At 39.3% G+C, this 11,272-nt stretch overlaps 1 protein-coding gene across 1 annotated transcript; it reads left to right on the top strand.

Moving 5' to 3' along the window:
* The first annotated feature begins 1,438 nt into the window (after positions 1–1,438).
* LOC107754495 (protocadherin gamma-A4-like) lies at positions 1,439–3,997 on the top strand. Its single transcript, XM_016570972.1, has one exon. The coding sequence runs from the start codon at positions 1,507–1,509 to the stop codon at positions 3,898–3,900; it is 2,394 nt and encodes a 797-aa protein (XP_016426458.1). The 5' UTR covers positions 1,439–1,506; the 3' UTR covers positions 3,901–3,997.
* The last annotated feature ends 7,275 nt before the right edge of the window (positions 3,998–11,272 follow it).

Genomic DNA, 11,272 nt, shown 5'->3' on the forward strand with positions numbered 1-11,272 from the left:
CATCTTACTCGAATGTTATAATCAGTGTAAGTGACATTAATGATAACGCCCCTATACTAATAGTAAAATCTTTGAATAGCCCGATACCTGAGAATGCATTACCCGGTACAGAGGTTGGCATCATTAATGTGCAGGACAGAGACTCTGAGAATAACGGACAGGTGCGCTGCTCCATTCAGCAAAACGTCCCGTTTAAACTTGTACCTTCAATCAAAAATTACTATTCTCTGGTGACCACAGGTGAATTAGACCGCGAGCTGCTTTGCTTGTGTTAGCCAGAGACAACGGTTCTCCTCCTCTGAGCAGTAACGTGACCGTGAGTGTCTTCATAACGGATGAGAATGACAGCTCCCCTCACATATTATACCCCTCTCCGGAAGGAAACTCCTTCATGACCGAGATGGTACCCTGCTGTGGATGAGCTTGAAGGGCTTGATGCAGAGACTATGCGGGACAATACCTCTGAAAATAAGGTATGAAATTAGTTACGCGTTTTTTATGAGTGCTATCATCACCATAGAATCTGATTTAGACTATGTTAAATATTTGTTTAATGGCATTGTAAATTTTAGAAAAGCAGTCTCATCTAATTTTTTTAAATTACAACTCATCATAACCATTTATATAGATTATTATTATTATTATTATTATTATTATTATTATTATTATTATTATTATTATTATTATTATTATCATCATGATAGTATTTTTTTATTATTAGTTATTATTTATTTAGTTATTTATCACAGCTGCCACTGTGAAATGTCACAACAAATGGCAAAAAACGAATATTGAAAATCACAATTGAGAATAATGGGAATCTAATGCATCATGTGTTAATGTTACAAACTGGCTTATACCTGTTCATCCGACATAGTTGTGAGGTAATGTACTGAGCTATCCATTTGACCTAGAAGTTTATATGAAATTCTAAATAGTGGCTAGTTACATACATTTTCAGAAGGGATTTAGCCCCCCAAAACAGTTTTGTTCTTGATATTCAGTACTCCTCAGGCCCCTGAAATAAACCATAGCATATCAAAATTGAGATCTATTTTAATTTATATTAGTTTCTCAGCACTAGTTATACTCCTATGTTCTTTATAAAAAAAAAATAATAATAATAAAATACATCCAGTGGTGTTTTGTTTGTACATGGTAACACAAGTTTGTGGATGGTGTGTCTGTAACTCTTTCTTTTGGTCTCTGGGTGACGCTCTTATGTTACACACAGCTTAGCAAGTGATCTCATCTGTGCCGTGTGCCCTGATTCAGTATAATCATTGTTACACAGTGAGCAGAGGAGGGGAGGAATAAGGGATAGATGGGGAGGGGGATGATGTAGGCGTGCAGAGGAAGGGAGAGATGAAAATACAAATCTAAGCCGACAGGAGCAGTCATCAGAGTGCAGTGTCTGCCCCAGCTATTTGACGATCTGTTCAGAATGTGCTTTGATCGTCATTATTTTTCTTTTTCATTTAAATATAGCCATTAATATTTCACAACATGATTTGTTTGACAAGATGCGTTTGGGCCAATTTCTGGCTTCAGCTTTGTTTCTGCTTCATTTGCATGTGGGGCTCTCTCGGTGAAGTGCGTTATTCAGCTCCAGAGGAGATGCAGCGAGGCTCTGTCATTGGCAATGTGGCGAGAGATTTGGGGATAGATGTGACTGAGCTCGTGAGACGCAACGCTCGAGTTGTTGCTGAGGGGAGCCGACAGTTTTGCGAGCTGAGCTCAGAAACAGGCTCTCTGTTGGTGAGTGAGAGAATGGACCGTGAGGAGCTTTGTGTGCAGTCTGCGTCGTGCGTCCTGCAATTCCAGTTGCTCCTGGAAAATCCGCTCAAAGTTTACAGTCTCCTCTTAGACATCCAGGACATCAACGATAACAGTCCGATGTTTGAAAATGGTCAGATTGAGCTGGAGCTACTGGAGTCAACGGTCTTGGGGAGACGTTTTCCACTTGAAAGTGCTCACGATCCTGACATAGGAGCTAATTCAGTTCACCATTATCAACTCAGTGAGAATGAATATTTTGCTTTGGAAATGAATACCCAGGTGGACAGAAATGCATATCCTGAATTGGTTCTTAAAAAGCCTTTGGATCGAGAAAACCAAGCTGATCATTTTCTGACTCTAAGTGGAGTGGATGGTGGCCGACCTTTTCGTTCTGGAACGACATCAATTCACATTCACGTGTTGGATGCCAATGATAACGTTCCTGTGTTTGGTCAAAGTGTGTACAAAGTCAGTGCGCAGGAAAATTCACCTCGAGGCACTGTGTTGGTTAAATTAAATGCAACAGATTTAGACAATGGGATTTATGGGGAAATTAGTTACTGTTTCAGTCACGTGCCTGATAAGACGAGGGGGATTGTGGAGGTCGACCACGTGACGGGTGAGGTAAAGGTCATGGTTGCACTGGATTATGAGGAGGCCAGTTCTCACGAGCTGGATGTGCAAGTCAAAGATGGGGGCGGCCAGTCATCTCACTGTAAACTCATAATAGATGTGATAGATGTGAATGACAATTCACCTGTTATTGCTGTTAAATCAACTACTTCTACTGTGCCAGAAGATGCTTCACCTGGAACCATGGTGGCTTTGCTGCACGTTTATGACCTTGATACTGGCACCAGTGGACATGTCACATGTAAGATATCTGATGACGTGCCATTTAAACTTGTGTCAGAGGTAAAGAATTACTTCATGCTTGTGATTGATGGAGTTTTAGACTGGGAAAAGTGTCCTCACTATAACATAACTGTGACTGCTGTGGATGCTGGCACACTCCCTTTATTCAGCAGTAAAACTGTAGCCATAACAGTCATAGACGTTAATGATAATCCTCCTGTTTTTAGACACAGTGACTACAGCATCAAATTTGTAGAGAATCAGCCTCAGGGAACCCTGGTTATTAAGGTCAGAGCTGATGATGCAGATGAAGGCCAGAACGCAAGAATTCTGTATTCTCTTTCAGAAGATGCAGCCTCTCATCTTTCCATCAATGCAGAAACTGGTGAGATATTTACTCTGTGCCCCTTTGATTACGAATCATCCACTCACTTTCATGGTCAAGTTATGGCACGTGATGAAGGCAGGCCATCGTTCACTAGCACATGCACTGTCCAGATTTTTATTGCAGATCAGAATGACAATGCTCCAGTTGTTCTTTACCCAGTTCGGTTGGATGGGTACCTTGCACATGATATTGTGCCCCGAGCTGCTCCTGCAGATTATCTGGTCACCAAAGTGGTTGCGATTGATGCAGACGCAGGGCACAATGCATGGCTGTCCTATCGAATTGTAAAAGCCACACAGCCTAATTTGTTCTTCATTGGACTGAACTGTGGAGAAATTAGGACACTAAGGCCGTTTGCAGAAGATGAAGAAATCAAGCAAACCTTGTTAGTCTCTGTGATTGATAATGGGCTTGAATCTTTGTCTGCAACTGCAACTGTCAATATTATGATAGAAGACGGCTTGCCTATCATCGATGAGCTGGTTGCACGTGGCACGGATAAATCACATGGACCCAGTGACCTTACTTTATATTTAATAATGGCTCTGGCAGGCATGTCCAGTCTTTTCCTTGTGCTCATCATTGCCGTGGTCTATATGAGATTATGTAGATACCGATACATGTACCGTTCAACTGCAAACTTGCCCGTTTTTCCTCCTACCTACGGACCACCTGGCTACTCTGACGTGAGCCACTTCAATACTCTGCAGAAAGATGATCGATATAATTCATTCTTAACCACAGGCTCATGGAAAGGGGACTTCAGATTTGGCTCTGATTTTGTTGATTTGGACATGCTGAATAAGAGAGGGATGTTGTTGCATGTGGGTGGCCACTGCGCCACACGTGCAAAGCTATTAGTGCCACATAAACTCTAACCCAGATGGTTTGACCCTGACAATCATACAGAAAGTCCTTATCAACAAATTGGACTGAAAATCCTTTAATCAAACAAATGACAAATGTTAATTATTATAATGCACGTCTTCAGTGAGTCCCTCACTTTAATGTTGTATGTTCTTTTCTGCTTTAATTGTGCATGTGACGATTTTTTACACAACTTGTAAACACAAACTCTAAAAATATATTTTTATTGTATGTTGATCTGCTCTAAGTGTGTGTGTGTGTGTGTGTGTGTGTGTGTGTGTGTGTACAGTTTGCAAGGAGATTTAGTCACTTTATTTAGAAATCAATAGTATTTCAATTTGTTTGGATGTTTACTTTTACATTCTTTCACATGAGCACTCTTTTATCTCTTTTAATCACATGTATCATGATTTCATCTTCAATTCTCTTTCTGTACTCTAGATATTTTTTGGGGGTTTATGCATAAGCTGTTGTATCATGCTGTCTCCTTTCTTATCTGTTATTGTACTATTCCGTCTTGTATGCAGTTTGTAACTGGTGACTTTAAACTTAAACTTAAATTTCAAATAATAAATAAATATATCCTTTGAACCATAGTATAACATGAACCATGCATGTACTTATTTCTACAGAGATCAATTTTTACTATTTATTTTAACATTTACTCTGAATAGAATAAAGTGACTTTCAGTTCTAGAAAAGGAGTTATGTTATAAAATTAGTTTATCAAAAGGGGCACACTCTGAGTGCCTTCTTTAAATGGGAAATAAGGAAGTACTACATGCAACATTCAACAGTCTTCCCAGTGTTCCAGTATAAAAGATTTTTCTTTTGTCTTGGCTCAGATATGTTATCTCTTTAAATAAGCAGTGCAGTGTCAGGATGTGTTTATGCATATGCTTATCTTTCAGTCCAGGTAGCATAAGATTGTAATATGGCATTTTTCCTTCAAGTCGTTCAAATTTTAATGATTACTTTAAAGTCTAGTCTAGAGTTACACTTGTCATACCTGCCTTCAGTTAGTAATACATTGGTGTTAGCATCAGTTTCGCTCTAAAGCAGGGATTCTTGTTGCAAAGTTTAAAAATTACTAGTGTGAAATCTTGCAAAACCCAAGAGTAAAAATTGTCTAGGTTAGAGTTAAGCATAGTGTGAAAAGTCTAATGCAGGAAATCTGTGAAATTTATTTTTTTTCATTTAATTGTTTAAATTACATTTGGCACTAAGATACTTTGCCATAAAATAGTCATATTATTTACCTAAAAATTTGAAGTTTATTGCTATTTGAATCATTCTCAAATATCTAACCATAACTTTAAGACTCCAGGCTCATGATTTGAGCTTCTTATATAGGATAATGAATGATTTAGTCTTGTCACGTGTAAACTGTATATTGGTTTTTGCCGGGTCTGCATGTCTACAGTCCAAATGGATAGTAATGTTTTCTCTAAACAGCCAGATGTTTGTGCATTTGTGCACTGAGCTCATCTGCAATGTGTAACACGTCATGCATTTAACTGGACCATAAACGACACATAAGCATACATTAAACCATAATAAGGCAAAAGAGAGACTGTGAAGAATTTCCAAATTATTTCACCCAAGTGTCATTCTGAGCTTCATTTAGGGATTTTCAGGTGACACTAGTGTGGATTCAATTAGCATCAGATCTGGTGATGGTTAATATACTGCTTAAAATCCAGCAAAGGTGTTTTATTAATTGAATGTGGATTTTGGCCTATCAGTAGTTGTTATAAGTGCCAGTTATGAATGAATAACCCTGAAAAGCAAATTATATGGAATATATGCATGTAGTTAAATGCTACGTATATGAGTCTGTATTGCAGATCTGTATCCACAGAATGCTGTACATTTCCCAGCCAGCCACTGTGTGCTATTTAATGTTCACCCATGTGTGGTTCAATTGTTGCTTTAGGCAGGCCTACTTCTGCTGTACACTGCTGCACACGTGAGAATGGTCCTCTGTGTATGAGGGTGAGAGAAAATAGACAGCAAAATATTAAAACATACACAGACCATAGTAAAATCCAGTTTTGCTTTGAAATCCAATCTGATTGTCACGCTAGTGGATTTGCACACAAGGCAGAGACTTCATGAAAAGCTATTGAAGAGATTTAAGGACAGAGGCAGAAATGTGTGTCTCCTCACCTGCCCTACACACTCCTGTGTTGCTCAGTGCACACTGTTTTGATCAAAATAGAGATAATGATGACACCATTCTTACAGTTGGTATGTCACAGTTGTCAGAGAGTTCTGGTTTAAGCTGTATTTTATACCTGTTTTATGTGCACTTTGGTGTGTGATTTTTTATTTTTTTTTGTCTCTCATTTATCTTTTATATTTATTATGTTTATTTATTTTTAATTAATGGTGTTTGCCAAAGAAAGCATCAGTATCACTATTGCGTACAGTGTAAGTGCTTCAAACAAAACACATTTTCTTCAGGAAATGTAAATTTAGTTTTTTTAATTATTTTCTCTTCTCTTTTCTTCCCTCCACGACCTCCACTTCCCTCCACGATCCTAATGAATGGAAACGAATCAATCTCCATTTAGGTAAGAAACATTTTATTTACTGCTATTGTTAAATAAAATACAGTTGGCAATTCACAGAAAGCTCTTTTTACTTTCTTGCACAGTCTTTTTCTTTCTCTTTCTTTGTCATTTAAAATGTCATTGTTCTTATGAACTGTTTAGTTATGTTCAGTTCAGTAACTGAAGGTTATTATACAGTATGTGCTGTGCTCCATCTTGTGGTGTTTCACTAAAACTGTGTCAGAGACACTGCATCATCTTACTGCATGAGTGTGTGTGTGGGGGGGGTGCCCTATATAGGTCTCTGGCTCTCCTCTCCTGCTGCAGCACGTGTGTCACTATGCTTTAAGGCTGGGCTCTGGCCCACTTTTACAGCATTAAAATGCATCATGGGACACAGAGTCTGAATAATGCAATCCCATCACACTGAGTATGTATGACTATGTGGCAGCTTTAGTGCTGCTCATGTTTTATGCATCTACACAGCTGAAGTGTTCAAATCAACTGTAATGTCCAAAACCACATACCGGCACAATAACACACATCTTGTTTCTGGTAACACTTTAATAAGGCTAAGTTCGTTAATGCATTGGATACAATGAACTAACAATAAAAGACAGTTTTTACAGCATTTTTTAGATCTATCTATCTATCTATCTAGATATATAGATACTGTATATAGATATATAGATAGATAGACAGATACACAGACACACACACACAAATAAATATTTATATATATTGATTGCCAAAATTGTGAGAACACCCGACAGATCTGAAAATATTGAAAATATTTTTTGCCTCCAAATATTTATCCACTTTTAACTTTAATGTTTGGTATGTCCACCACTTGCAGCAATTACAGCAGCACATTTCTCTGATATAGTGTCAATATACTGTATTTCCTGAGAACTTAAACACTAATATTATCCCATGCCTTCTGCAACTCAAGCCAAAGGCTTTCCTTTGAATGTTGAATAGATCTGTCCTGTTTATTTTCCAACTCGCCCCAATTTTGCTCGATGGGGTTGAGGTCCGGACTTTGAAGGGGGGCCAGTCCATCATTTTCAATGTTCCAGCAGATTCCTTCTGTCACAGGTAGTTCGTTTTATGGGTATTGTAATGGCCAATTCAACAAAAACAACTGAAACCTCTTAAATATGCCAAGTATTCTAACAATTTTGGCCACCACTGTATATATACAGTATATGAACTAATGTTGACAGATTCAACCTTATTGTATAGTGTTAATGAATTTATTTATTTATTTATTTTTGATTGCTACAAGGCTTTGACAATCAGATCTGTCTTCACAATGTTGTGTCTGGGTCTGTTTTGGAGATCACACTCCACTTATTTTTATCCTTTCAAATGTAGGCCATCTGCTAGCTTAGACACTAGAATCACATCTGACTGGCTTGATCTTACACATTCCATTATTTTGATTAAATAAGAGGTTTTAGTGTAATGTACAGGGCTAGATGCACGATGCACCTAAAATCTTGTTAAACGCTATAGTATAGAGTAAATGGTGTTATTGGTTGGTGGTTATTCTGTAATTGGTAAACTGGTTGGATTCACTTTCTGTAATTCTGCATTGTAATTTGATTTCATGTCTCCATTCCTGCACAGATAATCACAATTAAAAAAGATTTTTTGATGCATCAAACTACTCGCTATTGAGTTTCTGATCAGCAATGACAACCAACAGAACCAGAAATAAAGGTACAAAAGCTGTCACTGGGGCGTCAGGTATTAATATCAACCATTTATGTACAAATGTGTACTTTTTGATAAGGCACCACCCCAGGGGCAGCTTTGTACCTTTATTTCAGAGAGTGTAGCTCACTTTTTTTCTTATTTTATGCTGGACAGTCCAGCTCTGCTGTTGTGCCGCTCATTGACTGTGAGAGGTGCTGTTGCCCAGGGAGACGACAGTGAGCAAAGCAAAACAACTCAGTATAGAAGGCATTGCGTCAAAAGGCATAGAGAAAAGACGTCGAGCTGTTGTTTGTAAATTAGAAGGGCTCGGTTTGGAATCTTCTTAACAATACTGAAGAGAGTTTTTTTAAATGCTCGAATATTTGAAAACTGGACGCGTATGACTGAATTTTGCTTGGATTACTACATTTGCAGGATGCAGGATAACAAAGGACTCCAGTTGAGGCGGTGTGTAAAATGGCAAGCAGGATTCTCCATTTTCCTTTTATTCGTGCTGAACACCGTGACCGGGCAGATTCGTTATTCGATTCCAGAGGAAATGAGACCAGGATTGTTTGTCGGAGATGTGGCGAAGGATCTCGGTTTGGATGTAAAAAGGTTGGTTTCTGGCCGTGCGCGTCTCGTTATTGATGATAGTAGACAATATATCGAGCTGAACCGCAAGAAAGGACATTTGGTGGTAAAAGAGAGAATAGACAGAGAGCAGCTCTGCGGACAGAAATCTCTGTGTAGTTTCGGTCTTGAGATTTTGCTTGAAACCCCTCTGGAATTTTTCTCGATTACCATCGAGATTCAAGACATCAATGATCATGCGCCCGTTTTTTCTAAGAAAGAAATAATTCTCGAAATAGGCGAGTCCACACGTGTAGGCACTATTTTCTTGTTAGACACAGCGACTGATCCAGATGTTGGTTTGAATTCTCTTCAGAGCTACAGTCTGAAGCCTACTGATAATTTTGCTTTAAAGCAACACAGTCGCTCAGACGGCAGTAAATATGCAGAGATGGTGTTGCAGTCAGTGCTGGACAGAGAGAAACAGAGCGCGCATTCACTTATTTTAACGGCTATTGACGGTGGAGACCCACCGCGCTCTGGAACCGTTAAAATAGTCATTACTGTCCTTGATGCCAATGATAATGCACCCATTTTTACGGAAACCATGTATAAAGCAAGTGTTGCTGAGAACGCAGTAAAAGGTACGTTGATAACTAAAGTAAGTGCATCTGATGCAGACGAAGGTTACAATGGCAATGTCACATATTCATTTACTCATATGGGAGAGGACGCGGCGCACCTCTTCCAAATCAGTGCAGCCACTGGTGACGTAACACTCACTGGCAATTTAGACTATGAAACAGTTCAACAATATGAACTTAATTTGCAGGCTAAAGACCCATGGGGTCTAACCGGTGCGAGTAAATTAGTAGTGGATGTTGTGGATGTTAATGACAACAGCCCGTTTATAACAATGACATCTTTCTCGGGTAAAATACAAGAGGATTATCCGCCCGGCACAGTTGTAGCTTTAATAAGCATCCAGGATTTAGATTCCGGTAAAAATGGACAGGTCCGCCTAGGCTTAGAACAAAGTACTCCATTTACAATTAAACCATCACCGCGCAAATACTACACTTTGGTCACCGATGCACCACTAGACCGAGAAAAAGTTTCCAGTTTTAACCTAACGTTAGTTGCGTCAGACGAGGGCAGCCCCTCATTATTCAGTAAAAGGACTATTTCTCTAGATATTACTGATATCAATGACAATGCACCAGCCTTTAGTCAGCGTGAATATAAAACATATATATTTGAGAATAACTCTCCCGGCGTTTCTCTGCTGACTCTTCAAGCAACAGACCCTGACGCAGGGCAAAACGCGCGTATCGCATATTATCTGGTAGATACAGATGTAAATGGTTCACCAGTCTCAACATACTTCTCTATTAACGTAGACAATGGAATTATCCATGCGGTGCGATCATTTGATTACGAACAGATGAAAGAGTTTAAAATACATGTGAGAGCGCAAGATGGAGGGTCTCCACCTCTCGGTTCAAATGCTACAGTTCTCATTAACGTTCAAGACCAGAATGACAACGCGCCTCAGGTTCTGTATCCGGTCCAGTCAGGCACATCTGTGGTGGCTGAAATAGTGCCTCATTCTGCAGATGTGGGTTATCTGGTGACTAAAGTGGTGGCTGTTGATGTGGACTCTGGACAGAATGCCTGGCTCTCATATAAACTGCAGAAAGCCACAGACAGGGCGCTGTTTGAAGTGGGCTTACAGAATGGAGAAATAAGAACTGTGCGCCAAGTGACAGATAAAGATGCTGTGAAACAAAGACTCACTGTTGTAGTGGAGGACAACGGGCAGCCCTCTCGATCAGCTACAGTCAATGTTAACGTGGCGGTGGCGGACAGCTTCCCTGAAGTGCTCTCGGAGTTCACTGACTTTCCACACGACAAGGAATACAACGATAATCTGACCTTTTATCTGGTCTTGGCTTTGGCTGCAGTCTCATTTCTTTTCATAACATGTTTGGTCGTCATAATATCGGTTAAAATATACAGATGGAGGCAATCTCATTTGTATTATCAGTCAAATCTTCCGGTTATTCCATACTATCCGTCGCGTTACGCAGACACTGTTGGCACAGGACCTCTGCAGCACGTTCACAATTATGAAATTTACAGAACCACAGACTCCAGGAAAAGTGACGTTAAGTATTTCGGACCCATCAGTCAAAGTCTGTTGAGTGTTGTTGACCCGAGTGGAACCAAAACAATTCCAAAGGAGAAACGCAGCATCGATTGCACTGAAGCGGGCAGTACACTGGTAAGTCTGCACAATGTGATTTTTTTACTTCTTTTTTCCTAAACATAGCTTTCAAAGGGTATTACTCGCTAGTAGTCTGAAATGTTGTGAATTATAGCTAAAAGTGACCCTTAAACGGCCTGTGCTGTGTCGCTGTCCATGGTGCTGAAAAGGATAGCCTCGCTTCAATAATTTATCTTCGATATGAATATGATTTATATGTATGAAGTGTGTGAGTATGTGTGTGTGTCTGTGTGTGAATGTATGTATGTGTATATATATATATATATA

Source organism: Sinocyclocheilus rhinocerous, unplaced genomic scaffold (genome assembly GCF_001515625.1).
Source record: "Sinocyclocheilus rhinocerous isolate Xijiao unplaced genomic scaffold, SAMN03320098_v1.1 scaffold50, whole genome shotgun sequence".
In the NCBI taxonomy this organism is placed as follows: domain Eukaryota; kingdom Metazoa; phylum Chordata; class Actinopteri; order Cypriniformes; family Cyprinidae; genus Sinocyclocheilus; species Sinocyclocheilus rhinocerous.